The sequence below is a fragment of the Pectinophora gossypiella genome, chromosome 25 (assembly GCF_024362695.1).
Source record: "Pectinophora gossypiella chromosome 25, ilPecGoss1.1, whole genome shotgun sequence".
Taxonomy (NCBI): Eukaryota; Metazoa; Arthropoda; class Insecta; order Lepidoptera; family Gelechiidae; genus Pectinophora; species Pectinophora gossypiella.
This window is the reverse complement of record NC_065428.1, coordinates 4,277,647-4,297,610: the sequence shown is the minus strand read 5'-3', so window position 1 is coordinate 4,297,610 and position 19,964 is coordinate 4,277,647. Positions and strand designations below refer to the sequence as shown.

The 19,964-nt window shown below is 39.0% G+C and overlaps 2 protein-coding genes across 15 annotated transcripts in view; one reads left to right on the top strand and one right to left on the bottom strand.

Moving 5' to 3' along the window:
• The window catches only part of LOC126378014 (ryanodine receptor), a 167,659-nt gene extending 161,894 nt beyond the window's left edge, over positions 1 to 5,765 (top strand). For 12 of the 14 annotated variants that reach the window (XM_050026051.1, XM_050026050.1, XM_050026042.1 and 9 more), the window contains 5 exons: positions 511 to 642; positions 1,309 to 1,465; positions 2,470 to 2,579; positions 3,508 to 3,610; positions 4,562 to 5,765. In XM_050026051.1, coding sequence (XP_049882008.1) covers positions 511 to 642; positions 1,309 to 1,465; positions 2,470 to 2,579; positions 3,508 to 3,610; positions 4,562 to 4,665 — 606 coding nt within the window. In that variant the 3' untranslated portion in view covers positions 4,666 to 5,765. The remainder of the gene's footprint in view (positions 1 to 510; positions 643 to 1,308; positions 1,466 to 2,469; positions 2,580 to 3,507; positions 3,611 to 4,561) is intronic. The other 2 variants (XM_050026048.1, XM_050026047.1) reach the window with 1 other exon arrangement.
• Positions 5,766 to 6,773: 1,008 nt separating this feature from the next.
• LOC126378118 (Golgi pH regulator) lies at positions 6,774 to 19,964 on the bottom strand. The gene is made up of 9 exons (XM_050026299.1): positions 19,803 to 19,964; positions 14,494 to 14,657; positions 13,906 to 14,012; positions 13,148 to 13,251; positions 11,945 to 12,066; positions 11,490 to 11,716; positions 10,890 to 11,071; positions 9,431 to 9,616; positions 6,774 to 9,003 (listed from the first exon to the last, which is right to left on the bottom strand). Exons 1-9 carry the CDS (start codon positions 19,842 to 19,844, stop codon positions 8,743 to 8,745), a joined length of 1,395 nt encoding a protein of 464 aa, XP_049882256.1. The 5' UTR covers positions 19,845 to 19,964; the 3' UTR covers positions 6,774 to 8,742.

The following is a 19,964-nucleotide window of genomic DNA, read 5'->3' as shown; positions in this document are numbered from 1 at the left end:
TTAGATTACTCAATGAAGAAAGCAACTGTCCCGTTCCCATTTCCCGCCGAAAAGCCTTCAAGTTATACTGTTTGACAGTTTCTTTGTTTATTGAAATGTGACGTCACTGGGCAAAATGTCACGTGACCAACCGTTCTCGCGCGAAATTTTAAATCAGTGAAGAATAATTATGTTTTTTTTTTCTATTATAATAAAGCTTCAGTGTCTAGGTAGTTCACCAATCAGGTTAAAATGGCCACCACATCAAGCGATTTATCTAAGAAAGCAATATTGCTATTTGACATTTGTTTGCGTTGCGCAGTTACTTTTATATGCGCAAATGTCAAATTGCAATATTGCTTTTTAGATTAATTGTTTCGATGTGGCGTTTTTAATCCCCCTGTTATGAATGTGGTTTTAGATGAATTGTTTCGATGTGGCCATTTTAATCCCCCTGTTATGAATTAGGTACTCTTCATCTACTATTTTATTTATGATAATATTAATTCCTTAATCACTTTTCCATTCCAGCTGGTGTTAACAGTGATGTTGCTGACTATCATAGTGTACATCTACACTGTGATCGCGTTCAACTTCTTCCGCAAGTTCTACGTGCAAGAAGAGGATGACGAGGTCAACCGGAACTGTCACGACATGCTCACGGTCGGTATATTACGAAATATCCAGGGGGTCAATCAGGTCAAATAGAAGCAATTCATCTAAAAAAAGCAATATTGCAATTTGACATCTGAGCTATGAGCAATTTTGCTTTTTTAAAAGAACTGCTTCGATGTATCCTTTTTAACCCCCCTGTAATTTATATTTAAATATTTTAACACTCTTGATCCTCCGCAACACAAACAAACCGCCTCTGTGGTCTAGTGGTTAGAGCGTTGGGTTCACGATCTGCTATAAACAGACTATATAGGTGTGATAATAAAAATCGTTAATACGATAGCTGCAAAAGTCCAATCAGTTTCTTGCAAAGTAATAAATTCACTGGTTGCACTTAAGACCTCCCGGTTACATGTCGTTTCTGTAATAGACCAAACACGTACAAAAACATAAATTTTATAATTATGACAACTAATGGTACATAATTTCGCTGTTTACAAATAATTCGCTGGGCTCAGTGACTGAACTTTTGCTCTTTGATTGCAGAAATCAGAATCATTTATTCAACGTAAATATCATAGATAAGCTTGTTGAAGGTCAATGTAACTGGTGTTATGGCTGAGGAGAAGAAATGACAAGAAACTGCAACAGCAACTCATATTTTAAAAACCAATGAGGGTATACATTACAAGTTATTTAAAAATTGCATTCCAGTGCTTCGTATTCAACTTGTACAAGGGCGTGCGCGCAGGCGGAGGCATCGGCGACGAGCTGGAGCCCCCCGACGGAGACGACTCCGAGGTGTACCGCATCATCTTCGACATCACCTTCTTCTTCTTCATCATCGTCATCCTGCTCGCCATCTTGCAGGGTACGTGCTTGCTAATTACTTGTATTTTTTTTTTGTCAACTACCCACGCCATCGGTACGGCAACGGCCTCCGTGGTCCAGTGGTTGAGCATTGTGCTCACGATCCGGAGGTCAAGGGTTCGAATCCCGGTGGGAACAAATCACAAAAATCCCGTTGTGATCCCTAGTTTGGTTAGGACATTACAGGCTGATCACTTGATTGTCCAAAAAGTAAGATGATCCGTGCTTCGGAAGGCACGTGAAGCCGTTGGTCCCGATTACTACTTACTGATTTAAGTACGTAGTCGTTACATGAGTCATGTCAGGGGACTATGGCGGCTCAATAATAACCCTGACATCAGGGTTGATGGGGTCCACCACACATCCCACACGATAGAAGAAGAAGAAGGTACGGCAATGCCGGAAGGGGCAAGTCACAGGGACTGTAACATGGAACCTGACAGAGGGCAGCAGTAACTGTCAGTACTATTCAGAGGCGGAGGACAGGAGTCCTAGTACGGATTTGAAATACTCTGGGCCCCATCCCACTCGTGTCAGATTGCATAGCGGAAGGCAAGAGAGAGACCATTGTCCTATTTTTTCCGTAAAAAAGTAGCATGGAGAATGCTACACCGATGAGTGCGTGGCTCTTAAAATAGTGATGACCCCCAGCCTTAGTTGGACTACTGTTTAAGTGTCATAATGGCACTTTGGTGTATATCTTGAATAGTTCTCGTATAATAAGTGATTTCACTTTTCCGCGCTGTCGGACCATATTAGAAAGAAGAAAGAAGACGAACCTTCTTTCTTCTGTGGTCTATTAAATTGACCCTACACTTCAGTAGATTTATTATATTGTAGGATTTATTTAATATTTAGAACACCAACAGCTCTCAAAAAAAAGGATTCAATTACAATAGAATCTTGACTTTCTCTTTACATTGATAAATTACAAAATTGAAAAAATACTGACTGTAAAATATTTCAGCCGCCATCTTTAAATAATAACTTATCATGGGGTTCCAGGTCTGATCATCGACGCTTTCGGAGAGCTTCGTGATCAGTTGGAGTCGGTAAAAGAGGACATGGAGTCCAACTGCTTCATATGTGGCATTGGAAAAGACTACTTTGATAAGGTGCGTATACCTTTTTCTATAGGATTACTAATAAGAAGTGCTAGTGAGAGTAAGGGAAAAGAGGCAAATATTTAGAGTTATTGAGGACAGAAGAGGCAAGATGATTGGACACTTAATAAGACACGACGGATTTATTAAAAACATCATAGAAGGTAAGCTACAAGGAAAGAGAGGAAGGCGACTAAAGAGAAGGTGAACGTCGTTTCTTATAAGGAAGTGAAAGAATTGGCCTTCGATAGACTAGAATGTAGAATGCTGCACCGACAAGAGGGTGGCTCTTAAATTAGTGATGATGTGACCTTTTTCTTTTCTTTGTGTTCAATGAAGTATAATAGGGTATGTGACTGATTCAAAGATAAATTATAAAATGCTAATCTATACAAATAGAAGCCAGTCCAACATAAAATCAATCTCATTTTACTTTTCGACTTATTTTTGATTTTTATTTATGTATTAAGTAACGAAAGAGTACGACGTTTGACCGCTTTGACAGTATATACAAACTCCAAAGGAAACTTTCGGTTTGACGTTTCGTAAAAAGTATCTCATTTGACTAGGTTGTCAAGTAGCCTATGCATCATCCCACTAACATTATCCCGCTTTTCACAGGGTCCGCTTACCTAACCTGAAGATTTGACAGGTCCGGTTTTTTCAGAAGCGACTGCCTGTCCATACAGGTTAGGTCACATTCCTCCGAAAATGTAATTTCTCGGGAATGTGGGTTTCCTCGCGATGTTTTCCTTCACCGCTGAGCAGGTTATAATCCGAACTCGTTTAGGCCTATGCTGGATTCGAACCTGCGAACTCAAAGTGAGAGACCAGCGTTCTACCAACTGGGCTACCACGGTCAAGTAGCCTATTGTCTTATCTTATTGGAATATAATCATGAGCTTATATTTTTTTTTATGTATGATGTTGTTTGTTTCAGGTGCCACATGGGTTCGACACCCATGTGGCCAGAGAACATAATTTAGCCAACTACATGTTCTTCCTCATGCATCTTATAAACAAACCGGACACGGAATATACAGGTAAGCATAAATAACATAGTATCACACCCGTACGGTCACGAGCATTAATATGTATACACTTTGGTACCATGTCACATTAACTTTTTTGACAAATTGAACTGTAAGTCTCACTAAATGTCAAATATGTTACTGCGACAGAGTCCTAAAGTGGGTACATTATATTGCTCATGACTGTACCTATCTAAGGTGTAGGCAGAGGTATACAGGGTGTTAGTGACAACGTAACGAAAATTTTGAGGGATGATTCAGACCATGATTCTGAGTTGACGTCAAGTGGAATATTCCGTCGCGAAAGTATGGAACTGTAAAAAAAAATCATGAATTTTCCAACAGGAAATTCCACTTGATATCAACTCAGAATCATGGTCTAAATCATTCCCCTCAGTATTCGTTACGGTGTCACTTACACCCCATACAAGTACGTATGGGTGTGAGAGACACCGTAACGAAAACTGACGGGGATGATTCAGCTCATTATTCTGAATTAATATCAAGTGGAGTTTTCCATCGCAAAAGTATAGAATTGAAAATTAAATTAATTTTGCGACGGAAAATTCAACTTGATATCAACTCAGAATCATGGTCTGAATCATTCCCCTTAGTTTTCGTTACGATGACACTAACACTCTGTATAGATAGGGTTGCGACCTTTAGAAGTGAACTATAGTACAAGGCGGCGATCACAACAGATGTTACAGGTCGCAGTGATGCAGTGCAAAATTATGATGATGATGATGCGATCCAGCCGATTTCGGCTACGGCGACCGCTTCAACTCCGACGTTCATGTGCTCGCATGTGGCTTATATTGCCAATCTTATTGGAAAAGATCCTCGAACATAGTGCAAAATAATACGGGCTGTGACACTTGGTTGATAACATTTTATATGCCATCGAAACGTTAAAAAGATTGTGTAGTAAAATTGCAACTTACCCACAATTTCTAATTCCAGGTCAAGAGACGTACGTGTGGAATATGTATACGCAGCGGTGTTGGGACTTCTTCCCAGTGGGAGACTGCTTCAGGAAACAATATGAAGACGCTATGGGCGAGTAGACGGACACAGGCTACTGCATGCAACCCTGTCGCATTTACATATTTGGCATTTAATAAGACATTTGTTTCGATCTGTCAAATATGTTAATGCGACATGGTTCTAAAGTAGGTGGTAGCAGGGTGTAAGGAGGTGGCTGTAGGTTGGTGGTGGGTAGTAGATGGTTCTTGTTTGTGTGACATATAAACATATAATTATTGCGTGTAGGGATGTACTTTGTTCACTAGATCGGTCACCAACGACTAAGTATTTTTATATATATAGGTACCTATTTAGATTTTTCAGAAATTAAAAGCTTTTTACTTCTCATACCTTTTATAAGAAAGAAGGTGTAGTTCTTAAATTAAATAAAAAAAGTACTTTAGAGCTCAGAGAATAATTATGTGTTCTCTATTCAAATAAATAAATATATTATATTTCCTTTTAATTAAAAAGGTCTTTCGTCTCAATGACGCCATCTAGTGAGCAAGCTCTGTAACTCCCTTTTCTATCGACATCATAATACTACCCAACCCCGCGCCCCGAACGTCTTTTCGAGCGGCGACAGCGCCAAAACCAGGGGGCCTATGCCCCGAAGGTGTCTCGTCGCGGGCGAAACCGTGTGTGACGACAACCACACGACATAATACTAGTAAATACATGAGATCAATCGTTTAAAAGATTGTAGGTACTTAATATGCATTATATGTAGATCGTTTGAGCAATGTTAATGTTTTGACAAACTATTTACGAAGTGTATGGAACGGAGAGTACAAAAGAGAATACAGTCCATATGTATGTTGTATAGAAGGTTTAATTTAAAATGGCAATTTAGTAAATTCCATTGCTCAAAATAACACCAAATTAGAATATTAAATGTTTTATTTCGGTTTGTATAAATATATAAAAATTCAATAAATTTTGAACATTTAATAATAATTCCTTTCTTCTCAAGATTCTCCATAGAGTTTAAAATAAATAGCTTTGAAAGTTTAAACTTATCAAAGATTTATAAACGAACTAATAATATATAGATTATAAATAAATACTTTTTCTATTTTACTTCTTAAGTATAATTGTAAAAGTAATAATTAAGGTGGCCTTTCCAAGTAAACTTTTCTATTTTTAACTATCTCGATATAGTTTATGTAAGATATAAAATATCTTGTTATTTAATAAATTATTTAATTAAAATATTTGTGTATTTATTTGATACCTTACTGAACTTATGTAACCGGATATGGAATGTACTCCACCACAATGCTCCAGTACGCGCTGCTGGTGTCATCATAGTCCATCCATAATAAATGGTATATCTATATGTGTATATATATTATGTAATTGTATGTATATATTTGTGTACTAAATTTGTGTGCGACAAAAAATTGCGAAAACTTTCTTTGAGACACAAGTGACTTATCAGCCCTAGTTTGAGAACGTCAAATGTTTGTATCTACCTTACTTAACCTGCTTTAACCTACCTACTTACTTAATTCTTGATTTTTATAATTGTAAAAGGGTAAATAACTTAGCCACTATTAGGTGGAGACTTGTAATTAGCCTTTAGTTATTGTCTGGTTATTATGTTAGAAAATGTATATGGCCGTAAGTCTTCCTCAAAATAAATAAATAAATAATAAATAAATAAGTTATTATATAAAAAATATATAAAATCTATCTATATGCGCGCTACACTGCAGTCTCGCCTCTTTCGAAGTTTGTCAGGAAGACATTGCTTTTAGCGATGAAGCCGATTTTTCCTTGTACCTTTTCTATGGTTATGTGCAAGTGTTTATTCATTCCATCATCTAGCGTTAATGTTGGAGAAGGCGAAAAACCCTCAGTCGACATTCGAAATTCAAAAATATTTATCAATTCGAATGATCAAAAGCTACTTAAACACATGCCTATTTCCCACCGCGGTAAGCAGAGACTATGGATTTCCATTCGCTTCGATACTGACACTTCTCTTGATCTTGATCTCTCATCCACATTCATCAATCGTTTCATACACGCACGCCGGTTCAGAGTACATCGTACTGAACCTTTCTAAGGACATCTCCAATTTGGTCAATGTACGTCCTAAGTCTTACTCCGCATCATCAAAAACTCGACAAATAAAAGCATTGCATTATTTCGATGTAATTTTATTTACAAGTTTTTTTAACAATTATTACATACTTAGATACGAACAGTTATTACACAGACTTTGTCTTTTATAAATACTATAATAGTTACTTTATATACTAGGGCCTCTAGTGACTTGGTTTTACAATAGATGTTTTATTATCTCTACCAACCCGCAGTGGAGATAATAGAAATGAGATTATTTGCCATTTGGCTTCTGGAGCGCCTCTATACTCTCCACCATGCGCTGCACACTTTGTGAACAACTGATTAAGCGTATTTTTACACATACATACACACATAAATAAACTCACGCCTATTTCCCACCGGGGTAAGCAGAGAATATAAAATTCCATTTGCTTCGATCCTGACACACAGCGTATTTCTAAGTATTGATTAATCATGATATGATGACCACAAAAAAAAGTTTTCATCTCGAGCTCCTCCGTGCTTCGGAAGGCACGTTAAGCCGTTGGTCCCGGCTGCAATAGCAGTCGTTAATAACCATGAATCCGCACTGGGCCCGCGTGATGGTTTAAGGCCCGATCTCCCTATCCATCCATAGGGCAGGCCCGTGCCCCAGCAGTGGGGACGTTAATGGGCTGGTGACGAATCATGATATAAATATTTATTTTACTATATACTAGCTTTTGCCCGCGGCTTCGCTCGCGTTAAATTCGGGGTAACACGGTTCCCATATCCTGATTTAGAACACAGAAGAGAACCCGAATTAGAATATTATTTTAATACGCTTATGCATACTCCACCACGCTGCTCCACTGCGGATATTTACATAACAGAAAAGCAATATTGCTATTTGGCATTTGTTTCCGCCATATAAGCAAAAGTCATATTGCAATACAGATTTTTTTTATGAATTACTTCAATGTGGTCGTTTTAGATACCTAGATTCCACCTTAGCTACACTTTTCACTTAATTATGTACACATTCAGTCTTCAGCAAAACTTAAGTTATAGTTAAGTTAAAAGTATTCTACGTAGGGCTTGGAGTGAACAATATTGAAGTAAAGCTGAATATAGGGAGAAGTTATAAAATATATTATAACGCCCTCCGTGGTCCAGTGGTTGACCCGGGTTCGAATCCCGGTAGGGACATATCCCAAAAATTACTTTGTGATCCCTAGTTTGGTTAGGAAATTACAGACTGATCACCTGATTGTCCAAAAAGTAAGATGATCTACGGAAGGCACGTTAAGCCGTTGGTCCCGGTTACTACTTACTGATGTAAGTAAGTAGTCGTTAGATGAGCCATGTCAGGGGCCTTTGGCGGCTCAATAATAACCCTGACACCAGGGTTGAGGTTGGTAATCCACCTCACAACCCACACGAGAGAAGAAGATCAAAGGTATTTTTTTTTATTAACTTACTGGGATTAATTGAGAGAAATCGAGGTTTTGTTGAAGAAAATCACATCTTAATCAAAATAAAAAAATGGTATAAGAAGCCCAGGTATGCTCAAAAGTGACAGCTAACATTTCAAGGTTAGCCCAGCTCACATCATCCCACTCTGCGTTGCCATTTCGTAAAAAAAAATACCCACGACCAATGTTTTTCATTTACTTTGCAAGGCAATTTTGAACTTTTAGTAAAAGATTTACTTACAGTTTTAATTATTTTTATATAATATGTGCGTAATTCACTTAATTTTCAATACTTAATAAAATTTATGTCCTTGGAATGTTGGAGATACCAATTTAATAGTAACACAGTGGTAACACTTACGTCATCAAACGGCTAGCAATGGCGGCTTTTCATAGGATTGAGTTTCCTGGTTTTCTTATACCATGATCAGAATGTGATATTTTGAAAAGACGCTTGCGTGTGTTCGCTACACGGCGTAGAATTGTACATTTTTTTCTATAGCACCAGTATATTCTTGTGTCAACCAAAGAGGTCCATCTATAAGAATATAGAAACTCCAAGCCCTAAAAACATAAAGGCTCCCCTAACCCCTAACTAACCGAGGGTTGCTTATGAGCGAGATACAAGGTAAATATACTAGTCAAGGCACTGACTAAGAATATTACATCAAACCATCTATGGTAGAAGTTAAACTGCAAGTCTCCTAAGACCTGGGTGATGATGATACGGTATTCCGGAGGCATATTCATGCGCATGAGCAGGACGGAAGAACAGAAGTACATACCCATTATCTGTGCTAGAATGAGAACGATGATGTTCGATGATTTGGATGAAGAGATCTTGTAGAAGAACTGGAAAAGAAATGGTTTGAATTCGTTTTTAATCATTAAATTCCAGTGGTTGAGCGTCGGGCTCACGACCCGGAGATCCAGGGTCCAATCACATCACAAAAATCACTTTGTGATGCCTAGTTTAGTTAGGACATTACAGGCTTCAGAAGGCACGTTAAGCCGTTGGTCCCGATTACTACTTACTGATGTAAGTAAGTACTCGTTACATGAGTCATGTCAGGGGGTTTTGGCGGCTCAATAATAACCCTGACACCAGGGTTGATGGGGTTGCTATTCCCCCTTACAACCAACACGATAGAAGAAGACGTTGGTCTAACAGAAAGCTCGGTAAGGTGTGGGTCACTTAGCTTGAAATGGATGTACCTCTGAGAAGTAATATTCTATGCATTCCGTTAGAAATACGACCGGCCATAATAAGTATGTATACCTTAGTAAGTGTAAGCAGCAAGCCCCTAATGCTGGTAAGCGCGATTGCGCCCACCAGTATGAAGGAGACGTGTTGCGACCAGAAGCCCACGTCCAGCCGCCAGCCCACCCAGTGGACGACGATCTCCAGCCCACGCGTCACCGGATCCTTCTTGCCAACCCGGTCGAATACTATGTTTATTGTCGACTGGAACAATACATATTATATTGTATAATATACTAATGAGGATTGAGGAGCTCGGTGGCGCAGCGGTTAACGCGCTCGGTCTGCAATTGCTGAAGTTAAAAGCAACTTTCGCAAAGGCCGGTCATAGGATGGGTGACCAAAAAAAAGTTTTCATCTCGAGCTCCTCCGTGTTCGGAAGGCACGTTAAGCCGTTGGTCCCGGCTGCATTAGCAGTCGTTAATAACCACCAATCCGCACTGGGCCCGCGTGGTGGTTTAAGGCCCGATCTCTCTATCCATCCATAGGGAATGCCCGTGCCCCAGCAGTGGGGACGTTAATGGGCTGGTGATGGTGACTAATGAGGATAAAAGCTACCCATTTCTCCCATCAGGTGTCGCTACTGTTGAGTGTTCTTAAATTTTGACAGTTCCCATACTATTTGAGTAAACAAACATATTGTGTTGGTTATATTTTACACTATACTGTCTACAACCCTTTGCGTAGGGTTTAACTGCAACTGTTATATTTATTCTCTAAAAATCGGAAAGAAGAAAACTTAGAAAAACTTATTTTGAATCAAAACTACCTTTTTCCTACTGGCTGCTTTTATTTTCGAAACTCATTCTTCAGACGGGATACAGTCAACGTTGTTCCACATTTTAAAGCAATTTATCAAGATTTTTAACTGGACAGTGTGCGAGAACTGTAACACTTAGGAGCACAGTTGCTGCCGCTTTTGAGCTTCTAGTATTTAACCACATTAATTAAATAATTGTAGGAAGGGACTTCGTCGTCTTCAATCAAAACACTCTTATTTAATACGTCTTTTATTTTAATCACACCCACGCTACACACCTTCACAATTCGCCATCTTCTATATATCTATAATAAAAAGTAAAACAACTTCCGCTTCCTATTTCCGTCTCTCTCTCTCTCTCTCTCATACTTTCTCGCTCCAAACGTTCCTCTCCATGCATCATACCTTTCCATTCCCACATAATCATGAATTAACCAAGCCGAGCCGTGAGCTGTAGTAGCCCAGTTGGAAGAACGGTTGACTCTCACTGTGAGGTCGCAAGTTCGAAACCCAGCACGGGCCTAAACCAATGACTTTTGATATTTTTTTCGAATTCATGTTTGCAGCAGGGGTGAAGGAAAATTTCGTGAGGAAATCCACATTTTAAAGAAATCTGTATTGCGCTGGTTTCCCTTCGCGGATTGGAAGGTCAAACAGGCAGTCCCTTCTGTAAAAAATGACGGTTCGAGTGGCATGAACTAGACACATAATACTCACAATAAAAATCTTCCAAATACAGTACAAGGAGAAGAAATAGCCGAGGAAGTTGAAGTACTTCCCCTGGAACGTTCTAGACCATTCTATCCTCTCTCTCATTGTTCTAGCGTCGTGCGCTTCCAGGAACAGCTGGCGACTTAGCTCCTCTAAACCCGCTATCTCTTGGCGAAGTTGAGTTATATCTGGAAATGAATTGAGTTTTATTATACTTATAAATACCTAGCTCAACCTCAACGGTTGCAGAGGCGGAGATGGGAGCCATCGGTACGCCAATGCAGAACGGAAGGGGCAAGTCACAGGACCTGTAACCTAGAACCTGACAGACGGCAGCAGTAACTGTCAGTACTATTTAGAGGCGGAGGACAGGAGTCCTAGTACGGCTTTGAAATAGACTACTCTGGGCGCCATCCACTCTGCGTCAGACAGAGTACTGCGGGACGGAAGGCAATAGGGAAACCACTGCTCTATTTTTCCCTTAAAAAGCCTACACGAAAAAAGTCCAAGGACATTCTCAATTTGGCCAATGTACGAACTTCTAGGAATCGTAATAATTGTAATACATAATCATTTCTACTTACATATTGTGTCCTTCACACTTACTTTCAGTCCCATGTCCCAATGGGTTGGCTATACTCCCAACACTAGACAATATATTGGTCCAAAACCCTCTGTTCTTGGCATTAGACTGGTCTAACATGCTATATTGCTGTCTCGCTCCCACACTGTTGGCTTCGGCTAGTGCTATCCTTTTCTTCTTCACTAATATCATGTCCATCGTTTGAAGCAACTTCTTCTCTATTGATAACACATCTGATTGTGTTACAGGTCTGAAAGAAGAGTAACCATAATTAGGAAAGTTATTTTCTTCATAAATAGAAAAAATACGCACGCAGAGAATTGAAAACTAAAGAATAGCATAAAGTTTTAAAAATTCCATACTTTTGCTACGGAAAATTCCACTTGATATTAACTCAGAATAATGAGCTGAATCATCCCCCTGAGTATTCGGTACGGTGTTAGTGTCAATAACATTCTGTATTATTTTTATAGCATACCTTAAAAATATAGCCATAGATGTGTAAGGATAGTTCACGGCACCAAAACCAGAGAGAAGGGCCATCACGGTGACTCCTATAACACCGATACGAGATACACCTTGCTCTATCGAAAATATGCCCTGGAAATATTAGTACACAATATAATTGACTGTCCTTTGTTGGGTAAGGACTTTTCAGGCTTCAATCACCTGATTTTCGGAAAAAGTAAGATGATTCCGTGCTTCGAAGGACACGTTAAGCCGTTGGTCCCGGCTATTAGCCGTAAAAACACCTCCACCAACCCGCATTGGAGCAGCGTGGTGGAGTATGCTCCATACCCCCTCCGGTTGATTGAGGGGAGGCCTGTGCCCAGCTGTGGGACGTATATAGGCTGTTTATGTTATGTAATATGACCCATTGAAAGGAAGGTACATGATTACATAGCATGTAGTATAATAGATAATGGCCCTGATTCCTGCAGACACCTAATTTTAAGTTATACCTGTCATTTTCATATCCTTTTCGGCGGATAAGAAAATAGCCCCGATTCCTGCAGACACCTCCTAATTTTATTTTAAGTTATACCCTTCATTTTCTTATCCGCCGAAAAGGAAAGGGACGGGAGACTGACAACTTAATTTTAAATGAATGAATAACTCGCTTCTATGCTGTTCTGGGAGCAAATAAAAAACATAGAAAACGTTCAGCTGCTTGTCTTCCCGGGCATGTCGTAAAAACCGACAGAGGGATTGTGTCCTCTAACATGATGGACTAATGTTATGGGCGATAGGCTGATCCCTTATCACCATAAGGTTCATCATATCCAGCTTACGACATCGTATCAACAGTGGCTGCAAGTTGTCTTTGATTACTTGTGGCTCTGCCCACCCCATTAGGGATTACGGGCGTGAGTTTATGCATGTATGTAATAACTCTAGCGAATTATGTAGCTAGGCATCTCGCTGTTATGTAACCCGTTTCAAGTGTGCAGTCAACTTACCTCTGTCGGGTTATTGGCCAATATATAAATTTGGGAGGGTTTTTAAAATTCCTGCCTAAAAAAGACGTGTGTTCCAAAAATTTTATGCCTGTCGATTACCCGTCGCTTTCCTTTTCGGCGGATAAGAAAATGATAGGTATAACTTAAAATAAAATTAGGAGGTGTCTGCAGGAATCAGGGCAATTGTGTCTATAATATTATGGTGATTTGATTGTATTTACCTGTTTCGGACTTAAGATCGGAAATGGATCGCCGATTTTCCAGAAGAAATATAGATATATGAACCAAACAAACATTGTTAGTGGTCTTATTACATTTTGAGATACTGAAATAAAAAAAAATACACTTAGATTAAGTTTACGTCAATGATCAGATCAGCATCATAAATGATTATCACGTGCTCAGCGGTGAAGGTAAACATCGTGAGGAAACCCACATTCCCGAGAAATGCATTTTCGGAGGTATGTGACCTAACCTGTATTGGACAGGTTTTCCCTTCGCGGTTTGGAAGGTCAGACAGGCAGTCGCTTCTATCAAATCTTCAGGTTAGGTAAGCAGACACTTTGAAAAATGGGACAATGCTAGGGAGTTTAAGTCTGATATAGGTTTCTACAGTCTGAAGGCTAAGTTACAAACATTTCTTTTTACCCGACTGCAGCGAAGCAAAAAGGAGGGTTATGTGTTTGACCGCTATGTATTTATGTATGTATCTATTTTCTTGTTTCATACTTTTTAAAGCGTGATTTTCCGTAGTCGGGTTTCAGTTTTCAAACTTATATTTTTATCACATACATATTTTTAAAGACATTTTATAACGAAACAAATAGAAATAAAATTCAGAGTGAATAGACATTATTGTGTTTGCATTTTAAGGTGAGTTTAATATGTCTATTCACTTTTAGGTTTCTTTCCATTTTTAGGTTTCTTTATTTAATAATAATGAATTATAGAAATGCTACTTTACCTAGATTTAACTTACCAAATCTAATATTGCTTATACAAAAGTAAGCTATGTAGAATGGTATGAGGGCTATGACCATGAACAGCAGTGAGTACAGCCCCATATTCCAGTGGAAATATCTGGAACTTAAATAAGAATAAAAATATTAGTACTTATAGTAGAATAAGTCTCTAACAGATGTAGATTAGTCACAGCAAAGGGAGATAATGTAGACTGTTTTGTTTTCGAGGTTTTAAATCGAGATTTTGTCATAGAATGAAGAATAATACTACATAATAGAATGGCAACTCTCCACTCCCCACCAGCAGCTAAGCTATGTTTACCTCACTCTCCCTCGCACATAATTTAGACTTGAATTGTATGGGGTTAGACATCACACACAGTTGCGCGCGCGTACCATAATGTCAATGTGTAGTTAGTGTTTGTGTTGTTTTGTATGAAGGCTCCGGGGTGTGTTAAGGTGGCATTAACAAGATATTCTCAAGATAACACATAAGTTCACACCCATACCACATCCATTGCAAGATGTAGGTACTAAGTACTCACAGCAGCTACACCTAACCAAGCTGAATTAATTGTATTTAAATTAAATATACAACAACTTACCTGGTGTCCAAATACCCAATGATTTCAAATATGATCAACTCAAACATCGTGCAGCTGAGAGCAAATGTAATGGAGAATATGAGTTGTACTAATAGGTGGTGAACTTCATAGTCTCGAAACAACTGCTTCACAAAAAATATCCATCCTCCTACGAAGAATATTACCTGGAAATAATAAAAATAATAATAGAGTACTCAAAAAATATCAAAAATAACAAAAGTGAAAAAAAATAAATTCATTAAAAAAAATAGTTACAGCCCTCTGAAATCAGGGAGTTAGAAAGAAATGGCAATAGAAACTTGTGACGTCACATGCTCTATGTGCCATTAAAGCTACAATCAGCTAGAGTAGGTATTCACCTACTCTAGTTCTAATGAAACTAGCTGTGTGCTGGGGGAATCCCCAGCACTGACTTCAAACTATCAATATCCCAGATATCAGACAAGATATTAAAAAACGGATGCAACAACTGCCACTATAGCATAGTAAATAAAAATAATTTATTTCTCATTTCTTTTTCTAGAATACAAAACTTATTCTAGAAAACAGGTCTATCTATTCTTTAAAATTGCACACGGCTGAAACTTTTTGAGGTCAATTTATGATGCTCCTAGAATATGAACTAGATAATGGGAGGTTCTCATAAATGTAAGGAAGTTAACAGGAGGTTCCTATTAATCAGAGTAGGTAACTGTTGTGATTTGGATGGCGTGAATAAAAGATATAATTATAATATTATTCGGTGTATAATTAAATAAAGAAATAGAACAGAAAAAATGTACAACGGCTTGGTATTACAAAAAGGAGGGAAGAGCAACAGCGCCACAAGTGACGAAACATAGGAACTAAAAAGCGATTGCGTTCCATTTCAACACCCACCCCTGGAACGCAAGCCCATTTTCGTAACACAATACAAATGTTTATCTGCACTAGTACCTTTAGTAAGAGAATCAGCTATCATCTTATCACCACTAATGTAACAAAACTTTATCTTTAAATTATTTACATGATCCTTCAGAAAATGGTAACGAATGTCTATATGCTTAGACCTAGGTAGGTAACAGTCACTAGTAGACAGTCTTATGGCACTCTGATTGTCACTGAAGATCACAAGGGGGTTCTGGTTGCTCTGTTGCTGAAGTTCGCCGTGCAGTTGCTGCAGCCACAACGCCTCTTGTGCTGCGGAGGACATGGCCATGTATTCGGCCTCGGCCGTGGACAGCGCCACAGTCTGCTGCTTGTGCGAGCGCCAGGATATAGCTCCACCCTGTAACATAAAAGTATAACCCGTGCACGATTTACGGTCACGGACGTCGCTCGCCCAATCTGCGTCACAGTATCCTGTTATATCTTCATTACCATCTTTGGTGTAAATTAGCTTCATATCTTTTGTGCCCTGTAGATATCTAAAAATCCTTTTAATTGCATTCCAATGCACAGATTTAGGCTCTTTATTAAAGCGGCTTAATGTATTGACAGCAAAAGATATGTCTGGTCGTGTACCTTGCGCCAAGTAGAGTAGGCTGCCGATAACTTGCTGGTAAGGGCAGTCTAGTACTTCTTCCTCTTTGTCTTCATTAAACTTTAAGCCAACTTCAATGGGAGTCTTCACAGGTTTGCATTCTGACATTCTAAATCTGACTAATATTTCTTTAATATATTTTTCTTGATCAATCATTACTTTATCTCCTTCTCTTGTTATGTTTATACCAACACACTGACTTGCCTTTCCCAGGTCTTTCATTTCAAAGTGTTGTTTCAATTCTTCTTTCAACCAATCTTTGGTAGCCTTGTCTGATGTAAACATAATCAAATCATCAACATATACAGCAATGAAAGTCTTCTTCTCTTTATCGTAATAGACACAGGGGTCAGTTTTTGACTGTTGCATTCCTAATTTATGCAAAACATCATTCAGCTTGATATTCCATAGTCGGCTCGCTTGTTTCAGTCCATATATCGATTTGCGTAAAAGACATACCTGAGATCCTTGTTTATATTCATCTGGCTGTAGCATATAAATGTCTCTATCAATCTCGCCTTGAAGGAACGCCGACACAGCATCCATCTGGTCAATCTGGAGACCATATTTAGCTGCTAGAGCAAACAGGTAACGTATGGTAGTGTATCTTACGACAGGTGAGTATATCTCTTCAAAGTCTGTGCCCTTGATCTGCGCGTAGCCTTTAATAACAAGCCTAGCCTTATAACGAACAGTATTGCCATTCTGGTCTGTTTTCGTCTTAAATACCCACTTGCATGGTAGTGCCTTCTTCCCAGTAGGGAGCTCTGTTAAACTCCAAGTCTCATTCTTAATCAAGGAGTTGTATTCGGCATCCATGGCGCTCTTCCAGTGCGCGGCTTGCGGGGATGACAGAGCCTCCTCTACTGTCTGTGGGTCAGTTAAGTCAGCGGACAAACATAAATAACAATTTCCAGAGTCATCACATTGCCTACAATGCGGTTGGTGTCTCTTATCACGCGGTCTCAGTTGATAAGGGTGACGGTAAGTTTCTTCAAGGTCATCAGTGTCAGTTTCATATTCACTTGAACCTGAAGCTGTTGCTGTGGCTAATTCTTCAGAGTGACTTGGTGCTTGCTCCCTGGTACAGGTGGTATTGGGCTCCTGGTGAGCTGGTGCTGGACTGACGCTGACAGCTGGTGCTGGACTTACGCTGACTGCTGGTGCTGACTGTCTCTCTTCAAGTGGTAAGTGTACTGGAACATTATTTTTACATGACATTGGTATACTGATGTCTTTATTTCCTTCAATAAAAGAAACATCCCTGCTCTTTACAACTTTATGCGTTTTCATATCCATTAAGCGGTAACCCTTTGTATTTTCGCAGTAGCCAACAAGTATCATTTTTGCAGATTTTTTATCCCATTTTTGGCGTTTTTCCTTAGGCACATACACCATACTAACAGAGCCAAATATTCTCATGTGAGACAAATTAGGTTTCTTACCTGACCACATCTCATAGGGTGTTTTACCTTGCAAAGCTTTAGTGGGGGAGCGATTCACAATATATGCAGCAGTTGACAGTGCTTCAGCCCACATGCGTTTGTCCAAGCCTGCGTAAAACAACATGCATCTTGCTCGCTCTACTAGGGTCCTGTTCATTCTCTCTGCCATGCCATTGTGCTGAGGGGTGTATGGGGTAGAAGTCTGATGAACAATTCCATGATTAGACAAGAATTTCTCAAAATTGCTGTTACAATATTCTTTGCCATTGTCAGTTCGAATGATTTTAATTTTATGTTCATGTTTATTCTCCACTTTCATTTTAAAATCTTTAAAAATCTCTGTCACATTCAATTTATCTTTCATAAAGTATACATGAACTTTACGAGTGAAGTCATCTATGAAAGTGATAAAATACTTCATACCTCCATATGATACATTCTCCATTGGGCCGCATAAATCTGAATGTATTAGTTCTAACGGCTTCGTTGCTCTGGAACCAACATTTTTAAACGGCAACCTTGCCTGTTTACCTTCTAGACAATGGATACAGCTGGTGACATCACTTTTCTCCGGAGTCAGAGTCACACCCTCGGCACAGGCAGGCAGCTTCTTTACATCTGAAACATTTAAATGGGCCATACGGAGATGCCAAAGGTAAGTATCATCATAATTTACATCATTTACTGACAGGTGAGCTCTTTCATTATTATCTGTGTCCATGATGTACAGATTATTGTGCAGTTTCGCAGAACACAGGAACTTCCCATGGGCATCATGTATTTCACACCTCTGGTCACCAAATGTGACTTTGTGTCCACTTTTAACTATCGTGCTGACTGAAAGGAGATTGACAGCTAAACCAGGTACGTACAAAACATTTTTTACCTGAATTTTGTGGTCTCGGTTTAGATGTATATCGACACATCCAACTCCCTTTACAGCTAGTGGCTCCTTGTTAGCCACTGTAATGTTTTTCACTGATGGCTCGGTGATATTGTACATCCAATCACTCCTGCACGACATGTGCATGGATGCACCTGAATCAATGTACCATTTGTTAGTTGCTTCTCCGGTAGTGGCTGAAAACGCTGCAACAAAACTAGAACTTTCTCCTTTATCATGTTCCTTGTTCTGTTGTTTCTTTGGGTTTCTACAAAACTTAGCAAAGTGACCAAACTTGTTGCAGTTATAGCATCTGGGTCCCTTTGGCTTTGATGACTGTGACTTGTTCTTTGTATTTTTAGAATTTGTATACAATGCAGTGCTCTTATTTGTGACTTCTTGTATTAGTTTAGTCTTCACCAAGTCTGCGCTGATTGTAGTACCGGAACTCTCGAGCCCCATTATCATAGGCTTGTATTCATCAGGGAGACCAGCCAACATCAGGGTGCCAAGCCATTCGTCATTGACATCAAACTTTATGTTACGAAGTTTATGAGCGGTCGTCATTATTTTGCTAATGTAATCTTCTACGCTGTGACTTGACTCTAATGTGGTGTTGATTAAGTCCTTAAGGAGGCCCACCCTTCTTGTCAAACCATTATCATCAAATGCTTTTTGTAGATTGTCCCACACTTCTTTTGCCGTTGTGCAATCTTGTACGTGAACGTAGTTCTGTGGGTCCAGTAGTAAAACCATTTTAGCCTTCGCTTTCACGTCCTGCGTCGGGTCAACTGGTTTGCCGGCACTCGGTTCCACACATTGCCATAAGTTTTCGTGCTCCAGATATGTTTTCATACTGAACTTCCATGTCGCGAAGTTTTCACGCCCGGTCAATTTCTCCAGGTTAAACATATTTGAGCTCATCTTCCTGCTAGTATTGCTCACTAGTTTTACAATATGTACTCGGCGTCCACGCACTAACCTCACTTTTGGTTTAAAATTTTCTGTCGAACTATTTTCGGTTTATTCACGCTTTCGGATCCAGACAGACACAACTACGCTCTGCTACCATGTTGTGATTTGGATGGCGTGAATAAAAGATATAATTATAATATTATTCGGTGTATAATTAAATAAAGAAATAGAACAGAAAAAATGTACAACGGCTTGGTATTACAAAAAGGAGGGAAGAGCAACAGCGCCACAAGTGACGAAACATAGGAACTAAAAAGCGATTGCGTTCCATTTCAACAGTAACAATGTCTGCAGACAGCTTATGGCCGCTTTATAGGTATTCGTGTCGAAAAGTAATTATTACGGTTAACACGATAGTAGCAGGTTATAATTCGTGAATTTTACTAGTACAAAAGCGATAAACAAGGAGATATAAATCATAATACACCAATAAAAACACCATAAATATTGTTAAAAAAATAACCTTAAAACTCTGTTTACGTACCTGAGAAATCAAAACAATTAACGTATCTTCGAAAAAAGTCATTTCACACTATTTTTTGTAGTCCACGAGGTATTGTTATAAAAATAATGTCATGAAAATTAGAATAAACAGCAATACGCCAACGAAGAACAACTTAAACCATCCATTGCCATCCACAGATAC